The 14,136-nt window shown below is 43.4% G+C and overlaps 1 protein-coding gene across 2 annotated transcripts; it reads left to right on the forward strand.

The window, feature by feature from the left end:
- The first annotated feature begins 5,313 nt into the window (after window positions 1-5,313).
- On the forward strand, window positions 5,314-14,136 carry RNF40 (ring finger protein 40). Of its 2 annotated transcripts, none has more exons than XM_075283759.1 (19): window positions 5,314-5,504; window positions 5,586-5,753; window positions 6,815-6,965; window positions 7,229-7,450; window positions 7,530-7,648; window positions 7,782-7,928; window positions 8,002-8,076; window positions 10,726-10,845; window positions 10,920-11,099; window positions 11,177-11,312; window positions 11,393-11,514; window positions 11,667-12,016; window positions 12,189-12,306; window positions 12,393-12,542; window positions 12,618-12,830; window positions 12,895-13,020; window positions 13,102-13,242; window positions 13,343-13,444; window positions 13,568-14,136. In XM_075283759.1, the coding sequence occupies exons 1-19, from the start codon at window positions 5,373-5,375 to the stop codon at window positions 13,742-13,744; spliced, it is 2,949 nt and encodes a 982-aa protein (XP_075139860.1). In that variant the 5' UTR covers window positions 5,314-5,372; the 3' UTR covers window positions 13,745-14,136. The 2 variants fall into 2 exon arrangements, with proteins under 2 accessions (XP_075139860.1, XP_075139861.1); XM_075283760.1 differs by having other exon boundaries at window positions 11,393-11,505.

The raw sequence follows: 14,136 nt of genomic DNA on the forward strand, positions 1-14,136 counted from the left end.
TATCCTACTACTATTATACATGTGACAGTATATACATATATATATATACCCTATCCTACTACTGTCACATGTATAATAGTAGTAGGATAGGGTATATATATATATATGTATATACTGTCACATGTATAATAGTAGTAGGATAGGGTATATATATATATATATATATATACTGTCACATGTATAATAGTAGTAGGATAGGGTATATATATATATGTATATACTGTCACATGTATCAAATCAAATCAAAAAATGCTTTATTGGCACGTCCGAATAGGTATTTGGCATTGCCAAAGCTAGTAAAGTGGTGGTGGGGGGTGCGTTGGGTTGGGTGGGTGGTGGGTATGGGGGGGGGGGGTTTGGGTTATAACAGTCCATGGAGTCTCATCTTCCTCTTCGTTGGTGACTGCTATATGGGGGGGGGGTTGGAGGTGGGGTGGGGCAGGGCGGTTGGTTTGGGGTATAACAGTCCGTGGAGTCTCGTCTTCCTCTTCGTTGGTGGCTGCTATATGGGGAGGTGGGGGTGGGTGGGGCGGGTGTTTTGGGATAAATATAACAGTCCATGGAGTCTCATCTTCCTCTTGTTTGGTGACAGCTGGACACGTATTGGGCAGCGATCTCCACAGTGGCCTCTTCTTCTCCCAGTAGGATGTAGAGTTTCCTCTTCTCGTCTGCAGATATGAAGTCTGGGATGTGGGCAGAGAGTCTTTGGTAGTAGACGGCCCTCACAGCTGAGTATTTGGTGCAGTGTAGCAGGAAGTGGGTCTCGTCTTCTAGGGCCCCCTGGTCACAGTGCTGGCACATGTATAATAGTAGTAGGATAGGAGATATATATATATATATCCTATCCTACTACTATTATACATGTGACAGTATATACATATATATATATACCCTATCCTACTACTATTATACATGTGACAGTATATACATATATATATATATACCCTATCCTACTACTATTATACATGTGACAGTATATATATATATATACCCTATCCTACTACTATTATACATGTGACAGTATATATATATATATACCCTATCCTACTACTGTCACATGTATAATAGTAGTAGGATAGGGTATATATATATATATGTATATACTGTCACATGTATAATAGTAGTAGGATAGGGTATATATATATACACTGTCACATGTATAATAGTAGTAGGATAGGGTATATATATATATATATATATACTGTCACATGTATAATAGTAGTAGGATAGGGTATATATATATATATATATATACTGTCACATGTATAATAGTAGTAGGATAGGGTATATATATATATATATATATACTGTCACATGTATAATAGTAGTAGGATAGGGTATATATATATATACTGTCACATGTATAATAGTAGTAGGATAGGGTATATATATATATATATATTATACTGTCACATGTATAATAGTAGTAGGATAGGGTATATATATATATATATATATATACTGTCACATGTATAATAGTAGTAGGATAGGGTATATATATATATATACTGTCACATGTATAATAGTAGTAGGATAGGGTATATATATATATATATATATACTGTCACATGTATAATAGTAGTAGGATAGGGTATATATATATATATATATACTGTCACATGTATAATAGTAGTAGGATAGGGTATATATTATATATATACTGTCACATGTATAATAGTAGTAGGATAGGGTATATATATATATATATATATACTGTCACATGTATAATAGTAGTAGGATAGGGTATATATATATATATATACTGTCACATGTATAATAGTAGTAGGATAGGGTATATATATATATGTATATACTGTCACATGTATAATAGTAGTAGGATAGGGTATATATATATATGTATATACTGTCACATGTATAATAGTAGTAGGATAGGGTATATATATATATGTATATACTGTCACATGTATAATAGTATATATATATATATACCCTATCCTACTACTATTATACATGTGACAGTATATACATATATATATATATACCCTATCCTACTACTATTATACATGTGACAGTATATATATATATATATATATACCCTATCCTACTACTATTATACATGTGACAGTATATATATATATATATACCCTATCCTACTACTATTATACATGTGACAGTATATATATATATACCCTATCCTACTACTATTATACATGTGACAGTATATACATATATATATATACCCTATCCTACTACTATTATACATGTGACAGTATATACATATATATATATATACCCTATCCTACTACTATTATACATGTGACAGTATATATATATATATATATATACCCTATCCTACTACTATTATACATGTGACAGTATATATATATATATATACCCTATCCTACTACTATTATACATGTGACAGTATATATATATATACCCTATCCTACTACTATTATACATGTGACAGTATATACATATATATATATACCCTATCCTACTACTATTATACATGTGACAGTATATACATATATATATATATACCCTATCCTACTACTATTATACATGTGACAGTATATATATATATATACCCTATCCTACTACTATTATACATGTGACAGTATATATATATATATACCCTATCCTACTACTGTCACATGTATAATAGTAGTAGGATAGGGTATATATATATATATGTATATACTGTCACATGTATAATAGTAGTAGGATAGGGTATATATATATACACTGTCACATGTATAATAGTAGTAGGATAGGGTATATATATATATATATATATACTGTCACATGTATAATAGTAGTAGGATAGGGTATATATATATATATATATATACTGTCACATGTATAATAGTAGTAGGATAGGGTATATATATATATATATATATATATACTGTCACATGTATAATAGTAGTAGGATAGGGTATATATATATATACTGTCACATGTATAATAGTAGTAGGATAGGGTTATATATATATATATATATATACTGTCACATGTATAATAGTAGTAGGATAGGGTATATATATATATATATATATATATACTGTCACATGTATAATAGTAGTAGGATAGGGTATATATATATATACTGTCACATGTATAATAGTAGTAGGATAGGGTATATATATATATATATATATACTGTCACATGTATAATAGTAGTAGGATAGGGTATATATATATATATATATACTGTCACATGTATAATAGTAGTAGGATAGGGTATATATATATATACTGTCACATGTATAATAGTAGTAGGATAGGGTATATATATATATATATATATACTGTCACATGTATAATAGTAGTAGGATAGGGTATATATATATATATATACTGTCACATGTATAATAGTAGTAGGATAGGGTATATATATATATGTATATACTGTCACATGTATAATAGTAGTAGGATAGGGTATATATATATATGTATATACTGTCACATGTATAATAGTAGTAGGATAGGGTATATATATATATGTATATACTGTCACATGTATAATAGTATATATATATATATACCCTATCCTACTACTATTATACATGTGACAGTATATACATATATATATATATACCCTATCCTACTACTATTATACATGTGACAGTATATATATATATATATATATACCCTATCCTACTACTATTATACATGTGACAGTATATATATATATATATACCCTATCCTACTACTATTATACATGTGACAGTATATATATATATACCCTATCCTACTACTATTATACATGTGACAGTATATACATATATATATATACCCTATCCTACTACTATTATACATGTGACAGTATATACATATATATATATACCCTATCCTACTACTATTATACATGTGACAGTATATACATATATATATATATATACCCTATCCTACTACTATTATACATGTGACAGTGTATATATATATACCCTATCCTACTACTATTATACATGTGACAGTATATACATATATATATATATACCCTATCCTACTACTATTATACATGTGACAGTAGTAGGATAGGGTATATATATATATATACTGTCACATGTATAATAGTAGTAGGATAGGGTATATATATATATATGTATATACTGTCACATGTATAATAGTAGTAGGATAGGGTATATATATATATGTATATACTGTCACATGTATAATAGTAGTAGGATAGGGTATATATATATATATGTATATACTGTCACATGTATAATAGTAGTAGGATAGGATATATATATATATATATATATATATATGTATATACTGTCACATGTATAATAGTAGTAGGATAGGATATATATATATATGTATATACTGTCACATGTATAATAGTAGTAGGATAGGGTATATATATATATGTATATACTGTCACATGTATAATAGTAGTAGGATAGGATATATATATATATGTATATACTGTCACATGTATAATAGTAGTAGGATAGGATATATATATATATGTATATACTGTCACATGTATAATAGTAGTAGGATAGGGTATATATATATATGTATATACTGTCACATGTATAATAGTAGTAGGATAGGGTATATATATATGTATATACTGTCACATGTATAATAGTAGTAGGATAGGATATATATATATATGTATATACTGTCACATGTATAATAGTAGTAGGATAGGGTATATATATATATGTATATACTGTCACATGTATAATAGTAGTAGGATAGGATATATATATATATGTATATACTGTCACATGTATAATAGTAGTAGGATAGGATATATATATATATGTATATACTGTCACATGTATAATAGTAGTAGGATAGGGTATATATATATGTATATACTGTCACATGTATAATAGTAGTAGGATAGGATATATATATATATGTATATACTGTCACATGTATAATAGTAGTAGGATAGGATATATATATATATGTATATACTGTCACATGTATAATAGTAGTAGGATAAGTGTTAGTGTTGGTTTTTCTCTTTGGGGTGCACGGTACAATCTGGACTCCTTGAGTGTCAAGAACAATCAGAAGATACGAGGAAAAAGTCTTTGGGCAACTCTCCGCTAAGATCTAACTTGTAATAGCGTTGAGGAGGAGACAGTCCCGTCCCGATCTGCGGCAGCGTCTTTTAGGGGATGATGTCTCCTGTTATTATTTGATATTCCGTACTGCTACATTATACGTTATATTTTATCAGAGACTTTTTCCTCATATCTTCTGATTGTAATACTCTATACATATATACAGTATATACAGTGCGCACAAGTCCCGGCTGAGGGAACTGACGGATCGGAGACGACACTGTTTGTTTTCTTTCTCCTGTGTTTAGATGAGACATTCGCAGTACTGAAGAGACTGTCGTATTCTCAGAAGTGACTGTGACTGCTTCCAGTATGTCTGCTTCCGGTAGTAAGAGAGCATCGGGGGACGGGGCATCAGGTCCCCCAGAGAAGAAGCCCAACCATGAGGAGAAAACGCCAACAACTCTTATAGAACCAATTCGCCTGGGCGGCATCTCCTCCACGGTTTGTATGAGGTGGGTTGGGGGTCATAGACATCTCTGTCCGGAGCTGTCTCATTACCACCTTGTGTCTTCTGTTCTTCAGGAGGAAATGGACATGAAAGTCTTACAGTTTAAAAACAAGAAATTAGCGGAACGTCTGGAGCAGCGGCAGGGTGTAGAGGACGAGCTTCGGGAGAAGATTGAGAAGCTGGAAAAACGGCAAGCCACAGATGACGCCACGCTTCTCATTGTTAACCGATACTGGAGTCGGGTGAGTGAAGCAACCAAGACGTCTACAAACAGGGGAGGTCATCTCCAGGGCTGGTAGAAGAGCTGAGGGACATGGAGGAGGTCATCTCCAGGGCTGGTAGAAGAGCTGGAGGACATGGAGGAGGTCATCTCCAGGGCTGGTAGTAGAGCTCAGGGACATGGAGGAGGTCATCTCCAGGGCTGGTAGTAGAGCTCAGGGACATGGAGGAGGTCATCTCCAGGGCTGGTAGGAGAACTGGGGGACATAGAGGAGGTCATCTCCAGGGCTGGTAGTAGAGCTCAGGGACATGGAGGAGGTCATCTCCAGGGCTGGTAGAAGAGCTGAGGGACATAGAGGAGGTCATCTCCAGGGCTGGTAGTAGAGCTCAGGGACATGGAGGAGGTCATCTCCAGGGCTGGTAGGAGAACTGGGGGACATAGAGGAGGTCATCTCCAGGGCTGGTAGTAGAGCTCAGGGACATGGAGGAGGTCATCTCCAGGGCTGGTAGAAGAGCTGAGGGACATAGAGGAGGTCATCTCCAGGGCTGGTAGTAGAGCTCAGGGACATGGAGGAGGTCATCTCCAGGGCTGGTAGTAGAGCTCAGGGACATGGAGGAGGTAATCTCCAGGGCTGGTAGAAGAGCTGAGGGACATAGAGGAGGTCATCTCCAGGGCTGGTAGAAGAGCTGAGGGACATGGAGGAGGTAATCTCCAGGGCTGGTAGAAGAGCTGAGGGACATGGAGGAGGTCATCTCCAGGGCTGGTAGAAGAGCTGAGGGACATGGAGGAGGTAATCTCCAGGGCTGGTAGAAGAGCTGAGGGACATGGAGGAGGTCATCTTCAGGGCTGGTAGAAGAGCTCAGGGACATGGAGGAGGTCATCACCTGGGCTGGTAGGAGAACTGGGGGACATGGAGGAGGTCATCTCCACGGCTGGTAGAAGAGCTGGAGGACATTGAGGTGGGTTTCTTCCATTGGCCATACTTCTTTGACCTGTGGTAAATGTGAATCGAGCATGTCTAGGCTTGTGATGTCTGCCATGATGGACGCCTGAGCCCGCCGATTCTTTTCTTTGTGTTTCTAGCTGGAGGAGAACGTGCAGCAGTTGTTGAAGAGTTACGACTCGGAGCCGGGTGTACAGAATTCTACAGCCGATGTGCCTGCTGAAAACATGGAGAATCCTACAGATACAGAGTCTACAGAGGAGCGACCCACAGAGGTCACTGACAATAAAGGTACTGGGGTGTCACTGAGGTCTTAAAGGGAACCTGTGCAGCTATTTGGAGATTTAAGGTCCCAGACCTATCGTGCTGCCGGTATGTCATGCACACTCACCAACCTCGCTCTTGGCAAGGTCTTCTCATGGGCCCGGGGCCTTTCTTTTTCAAATTGCCCCCTGCAGGACAGGGTGGAGTCCTCTACTGGATGTGCCCATTACTGTAACCCCTGACAAAGCCTAAATGTGCCCATGTCATTTATATCTCTCTCCTGTTTGCAGACGCCTCTGCTGCTGCTCCACCAACAATCTCCCAATCAGGAGTCTTCCTCGAGTCGTCTCTAACCTTTTTGGCTACTCTGGCCTGCAGTACCACAGAGGAGATTGAGCTTCAGTTGCAGGAACGCATGGAGTTTAGTAAGCGAGCCGTTGCTTGCATCCTGGAAACCTCCAGTAAGCTACATGGCAGGATGCAGGAGCTGTGTGGGCGCATCCACGGTGCTGGTAAGTGGTGCAGGGCGCTTAGCAGAGAGGATCCTGGGAGGGGACAATGTGACCTTACCCTGTTTCATGTCTTTTTTAGACTTTGAGCAGCTGGATGAGACCCTTCGTACACTAAACAAAGATCTTTTCAGTGAAAATCACAAGCTCCAGGACTTGGCTACAGTCCTGCAGGAGAAACATCACCGCATTTCTTTACAGGTAAGTGACCTGCACTGGAGGACCTCAGGCCATGATGTAGGAACAGAGAATAGGGGAGGGCGAGTTGTCACAGCAGATCTCAACCCTTCCCTTCTTACCGCCTCCCTACTTTGTGTGTGATATCTGCCACCAGCATCATGAACTGCAAGACCGAGTCACATCATCAGAAACCAAGGTGTCCGAGATGGAGCGAAGTATTGAGGACCTACAGTGGGACATAGAGAAGCTTCGCAAACACGAGCAGAAGCTTAACCGACACCTTGCGGAAGCCCTAGAGCAGGTATGGCTGCCGATTGTACGTCCGCATTTCTCTGTGTGCATCGCAATCCTCACTTTGTTCTTTTCTTTTATAGCTGAATTCAGGATACCACATTTCAGGAAGTTCTGGGAGTTTCCAGGGGGGACAAACAACGTTGACCGTGCAGAAGGTAACACTCTGCAGCCTCACTCTTGTTTACTCTCCTCTCTGTTGCCGCCATCTTCATGTTTGCTGCCCTCTCTGTTGCCGCCCTCTCTGTTGCCGCCATCTTTGTTTGCTCTCCTCTCTGTTGCCGCCATCTTCATGTTTACTCTCCTCTCTGTTGCCGCCATCTTCATGTTTACTCTCCTCTCTGTTGCCGCCATCTTTGTTTGCTCTCCTCTCTGTTGCCGCCATCTTTGTTTGCTCTCCTCTCTGTTGCCGCCATCTTCATGTTTACTCTCCTCTCTGTTGCCGCCATCTTTGTTTGCTCTCCTCTCTGTTGCCGCCATCTTTGTTTGCTCTCCTCTCTGTTGCCGCCATCTTTGTTTGCTCTCCTCTCTGTTGCCGCCATCTTCATGTTTGCTCTCCTCTCTGTTGCCGCCATCTTCATGTTTGCTGCTCTCTCTGTTGCCGCCATCTTCATGTTTGCTCTCCTCTCTGTTGCCGCCATCTTCATGTTTGCTCTCCTCTCTGTTGCCGCCATCTTCATGTTTGCTCTCCTCTCTGTTGCCGCCATCTTCATGTTTGCTGCCCTCTCTGTTGCCGCCATCTTCATGTTTGCTGCTCTCTCTGTTGCCGCCATCTTCATGTTTGCTCTCCTCTCTGTTGCCGCCATCTTCATGTTTGCTGCTTTCTCTGTTGCCGCCATCTTCATGTTTGCTGCTCTCTCTGTTGCCGCCATCTTCATGTTTGCTGCTCTCTCTGTTGCCGCCATCTTCATGTTTACTCTCCTCTCTGTTGCCGCCATCTTCATGTTTGCTCTCCTCTCTGTTGCCGCCATCTTCATGTTTGCTGCTCTCTCTGTTGCCGCCATCTTCATGTTTACTCTCCTCTCTGTTGCCGCCATCTTCATGTTTGCTCTCCTCTCTGTTGCCGCCATCTTCATGTTTGCTGCTCTCTCTGTTGCCGCCATCTTCATGTTTGCTCTCCTCTCTGTTGCCGCCATCTTCATGTTTGCTGCTTTCTCTGTTGCCGCCATCTTCATGTTTGCTGCTCTCTCTGTTGCCGCCATCTTCATGTTTGCTGCTCTCTCTGTTGCCGCCATCTTCATGTTTACTCTCCTCTCTGTTGCCGCCATCTTCATGTTTGCTCTCCTCTCTGTTGCCGCCATCTTCATGTTTGCTGCCCTCTCTGTTGCCGCCATCTTCATGTTTGCTGCTCTCTCTGTTGCCGCCATCTTCATGTTTGCTCTCCTCTCTGTTGCCGCCATCTTCATGTTTGCTGCTCTCTCTGTTGCCGCCATCTTCATGTTTGCTGCTCTCTCTGTTGCCGCCATCTTCATGTTTGCTGCTCTCTCTGTTGCCGCCATCTTCATGTTTGCTGCTCTCTCTGTTGCCGCCATCTTCATGTTTACTCTCCTCTCTGTTGCCGCCATCTTCATGTTTGCTGCTCTCTCTGTTGCCGCCATCTTCATGTTTGCTGCTCTCTCTGTTGCCGCCATCTTCATGTTTGCTGCTCTCTCTGTTGCCGCCATCTTCATGTTTGCTGCTCTCTCTGTTGCCGCCATCTTCATGTTTGCTGCTCTCTCTGTTGCCGCCATCTTCATGTTTGCTGCTCTCTCTGTTGCCGCCATCTTCATGTTTGCTGCTCTCTCTGTTGCCGCCATCTTCATGTTTGCTGCTCTCTCTGTTGCCGCCATCTTCATGTTTGCTCTCCTCTCTGTTGCCGCCATCTTCATGTTTGCTGCTCTCTCTGTTGCCGCCATCTTCATGTTTGCTGCTCTCTCTGTTGCCGCCATCTTCATGTTTACTCTCCTCTCTGTTGCCGCCATCTTCATGTTTGCTGCTCTCTCTGTTGCCGCCATCTTCATGTTTGCTGCTCTCTCTGTTGCCGCCATCTTCATGTTTGCTGCTCTCTCTGTTGCCGCCATCTTCATGTTTGCTGCTCTCTCTGTTGCCGCCATCTTCATGTTTGCTCTCCTCTCTGTTGCCGCCATCTTCATGTTTGCTGCTCTCTCTGTTGCCGCCATCTTCATGTTTGCTGCCCTCTCTGTTGCCGCCATCTTCATGTTTGCTGCTCTCTCTGTTGCCGCCATCTTCATGTTTGCTGCTCTCTCTGTTGCCACCATCTTCATGTTTGCTGCCCTCTCTGTTGCCGCCATCTTCATGTTTGCTGCTCTCTCTGTTGCCACCATCTTCATGTTTGCTGCTCTCTCTGTTGCCGCCATCTTCATGTTTGCTGCTCTCTCTGTTGCCGCCATCTTCATGTTTGCTGCTCTCTCTGTTGCCGCCATCTTCATGTTTGCTGCTCTCTCTGTTGCCGCCATCTTCATGTTTGCTCTCCTCTCTGTTGCCGCCATCTTCATGTTTGCTGCTTTCTCTGTTGCCGCCATCTTCATGTTTGCTGCCCTCTCTGTTGCCGCCATCTTCATGTTTGCTGCTCTCTCTGTTGCCGCCATCTTCATGTTTGCTGCTCTCTCTGTTGCCGCCATCTTCATGTTTGCTGCTCTCTCTGTTGCCGCCATCTTCATGTTTGCTGCTCTCTCTGTTGCCGCCATCTTCATGTTTGCTGCTCTCTCTGTTGCCGCCATCTTCATGTTTGCTGCTCTCTCTGTTGCCGCCATCTTCATGTTTGCTGCTCTCTCTGTTGCCGCCATCTTCATGTTCTCTTTTCCCAGTTTGAAATGCTGAATGCAGAACTGGAGCAAAACCAAGAACTTGCCAATAGTCGCATGTGCGAGCTGGAGAAGCTGCAGAACGAGCTACAGGCTGCTGTCCGTCTCAAGGAGAAGCTGAAGGTACGTATAGGTGAATGATTGCTCCAGGAAGGGTCTCCATAGCTGGGCTCTTTACTGAGATTCTGATCTTCCAGCTGGATCTGCGAACCCTCCCGGAAGAGGCAGTGAGGAGCACGCAGGACTTTCGTTGTTTGCAGTCCCAGTTCTCACTTCTGTATAATGAGTCCCTTCAAGTGAAGACTCAGCTGGACGAGGCGCGAGCACATCTCCTCAACACCAAGAACAGTCACCTACGTCAGATTGAGCGCATGGAGGTGGGCTTCATACTGGGGAAGGGCGCTATTCCTTACTGCCTGCACATATTATGACCATTGGATGTTTGCTTCCCCAGAGTGAGGAGCTGTCTGTGCAGAAGAAACTGCGCACCGAAGTCATCCAGCTGGAGGACACACTTGCCCAGGTGCGCAAGGAGTACGAGATGCTGAGGATTGAGTTTGAGCAGAATTTGGCAGCCAATGAACAAGCAGGTAAGCAAGAGTCCAAATATTACTGACTTATGGTGGTAGATGGTTGAGATTACTCATGGATGTGACTTCTCCACTTTTAGGTCCCATTAATCGTGAAATGCGTCATCTGATTGGAAGTCTTCAGAACCACAACCACCAGCTGAAGGGAGATGTGCAGCGCTACAAGCGCAAGGTGCGAGATGCCCAAGGAGAGGTGAGCAAGGTGAGGGAGGGATGACCATCACATGACTAGCAGCAGCATGCAGAGAGGTCTCAGAACAGTATGTGCCTGCCATTACCCTCTGGTGGTTCATACCAGCAGTGTCCATCTTGGAGGGCGTAGCCTGTTACTCCTGCCCTTTGCCTTCTCTTTAGATGCGTTTACAAGTCCCCCAGTGTCCAGCGCCCGGGCTGTCCAGTGGTGACGTCACCACTCCGGCTATTAAAGAAGAAGAAGTAGCAGCAACAATGGATGTGAAGAAAGAGCCGACTCTAGCAGTGACACGAGACCCTGAAACACCGACTACTCCCGAGGTGAAGAAGGAAGAGGAGGAGCAGAAGAAAGAGCTGGAACGAAGCAAGACACGTGAGCGAGAATTAGAACGTGAGCGGGAAAAGGAACGTGAGCGGGAGAAGGAACGAGAACGGGAGAGAGACAAGCAGAAGGGTGAAGACACAAAGAGGAAGGACACCGACATCTTGAAGCAGCTCCGAGCAGAGCTCAAGTAAGAGATGTCTATTCCTGTGTCACTGATGCCTCTTCTGTGCTTACCCGTCTCTGTCCTCCTCACCTGTCCATTTCTGCCTCGCCTCTCGCCCCCCCTTTTTCCTCTTCTTGCCCCCTCCCTCCTCTGACTACCTCCCAGTGACTACATCAGTTCAACTGCCTTCTTATAGAAAGGCCCAGGAGAGCCAGAAGGAGATGAAACTACTCCTCGACATGTACAAATCTGCCCCCAAGGAACAGAGGGACAAAGTGCAGCTAATGGCAGCCGAGAGGAAGACCAAAGCGGAGGTGGGTGAGGGTGTTGTGTGCTCCCCCCACCCAGGAGCTCTGGCCTCTCCCATGCTGTGGTATAACGTATACTATGTTTCTGTCAGGTGGAGGAATTACGATTACGAGTTCAGGCTCTTGAAGAAAAGGATCGGAGAGAACGGAAGAAGCTGGCAGATGAAGAAGCATTACGGAAGATCAAGCTGGCTGAGGAACAGATAGAACATTTACAGCGGAAACTCAGTGCGACCAAACAGGCGAGTGCTAGTGTGTGATCGGGTGTGAGAGGGAGTGCAGGGGCCGCAGGTGTCTGACAGGTCATATCTGCGCAGGAGGAGGAGGCTTTATTGTCTGAGATGGATGTCACAGGGCAGGCCTTTGAGGACATGCAGGAACAGAACATCCGCCTGATGCAGCAGCTGCGAGAAAAAGATGATGCCAACTTCAAGCTCATGTCCGAGCGGATAAAGTCAAATCAGATCCACAAACTTCTGAGAGAGGAGAAGGAAGAGCTGGCGGAGCAGGTGCAGGGCCTTAAGACGCAGGTAAGTGCTCGCTGCTGCTCCAGGGTGCCTGCGCTGCCCGGTCTCATGGCTTCTCCTATGGCAGGTGGACGCTCAATTATTACAAGTGCAGAAGCTGGAGGAGCGGGAGCGGGTGCTGCACACGTCACTAGGTGCCATAGAGAAGGAGCTGACGCTCAGAATACAAGCCCTGGAGATCCAGAAGAGGAAGGTTAGGGACAAACGGAGCCTTCAGGGTGGGGTGGGCTCAGGGGGTGCTGTGCTTATTACTGTCCTTGCTCTGTTGTCCTAGGCAGTTGAAGCGGCTCAGCTGGCGGAGGACCTGAAGGTTCAGCTCGAACACATAGTCAGCACGCTACGTGACACCCAGAGCTGTGTGTGTGACAACCGCTCCGCCAAGGAAAAGGAGTCCTTCAGCTTAAAGCGAGCACAGGTGTTGTCCTGACATCCTCCTACCCCCCCCCCCCATGAGTGTCCTGACATCCTACTACCCCCCATACAGATGTCGCTTTAACTATTTTGGTTCTATGTAGGAGGAGATCTCGCGCCTGCGCAGAAAACTGGAGAAACAAAAGAAGATGGAGGTTTATGCAGACGCCGACCAGATCCTGCAGGAGGAGATCAAAGAGTACAGAGTAAGATGAGAGACAGCGGGAGGGTGTGTGTGTAAGAGAGAGACCTGAAAGTATGGGGGGAGGGGGCCGAGACAAGTCCTGAACATCTGAGGTGGGGTCTCAATTCTGTGGCTTCCTCCGTAGGCTCGTCTCACCTGTCCCTGCTGTAACACCCGTAAGAAAGACGCCGTCCTAACCAAGTGTTTTCACGTCTTCTGCTTTGAGTGTGTGAAGACTCGATATGACTCCAGACAGCGAAAGTGTCCCAAGTGCAACGCGGCTTTTGGAGCGCACGATTTCCATCGAATTTATATCAACTAGTGGAGGAAACAAGAAATGACTCTAAGAGAGACTGCTCTGTGTGTGACCAGAGCGCCATGGTCATGTGACTGAGATGTGGGGGAGGGGCATCTCTACAGATTGGACAATAAAGGACCAATTGGATCTAAAGGATTGAGCAGCCGGACATGTGACTGTGCTAACAAGAGAGTCACAGGAGAATAGGTTGGTGTAGGGTGCACGGCTGGGAGTGGCGGCCACCGCCATATATATGTATATAGTCCTCCTCAGAATGTATGACAAGTGACAGCGAGTAGTTAGGCGGGCTCTGTGGATGTCTCTTGTGGCCTTTATTTAGTATGTGAGCCAGTCTGTGTGTTGTATGTGGAGTGATAGTGTTACATATATGTGGAGGAGGAGACGGCGCCTCTTGT

This window comes from Leptodactylus fuscus, chromosome 8 (assembly GCF_031893055.1).
Source record: "Leptodactylus fuscus isolate aLepFus1 chromosome 8, aLepFus1.hap2, whole genome shotgun sequence".
Taxonomy (NCBI): Eukaryota; Metazoa; Chordata; class Amphibia; order Anura; family Leptodactylidae; genus Leptodactylus; species Leptodactylus fuscus.

What these genes read in the sequence shown, in the direction of transcription:
- RNF40 (XM_075283759.1), top strand. Translation starts at nt 5,373, where the DNA reads ATGTCTGCTTCCGGTAGTAAGAGAGCATCGGGGGACGGGGCATCAGGT. An exon ending in CAACGTTGACCGTGCAGAAG is followed by an intron (nt 8,077 to 10,725) that starts GTAACACTCTGC and finishes CTCTTTTCCCAG; the next exon opens with TTTGAAATGCTGAATGCAGA. An exon ending in AGGAGATCAAAGAGTACAGA is followed by an intron (nt 13,445 to 13,567) that starts GTAAGATGAGAG and finishes CTTCCTCCGTAG; the next exon opens with GCTCGTCTCACCTGTCCCTG.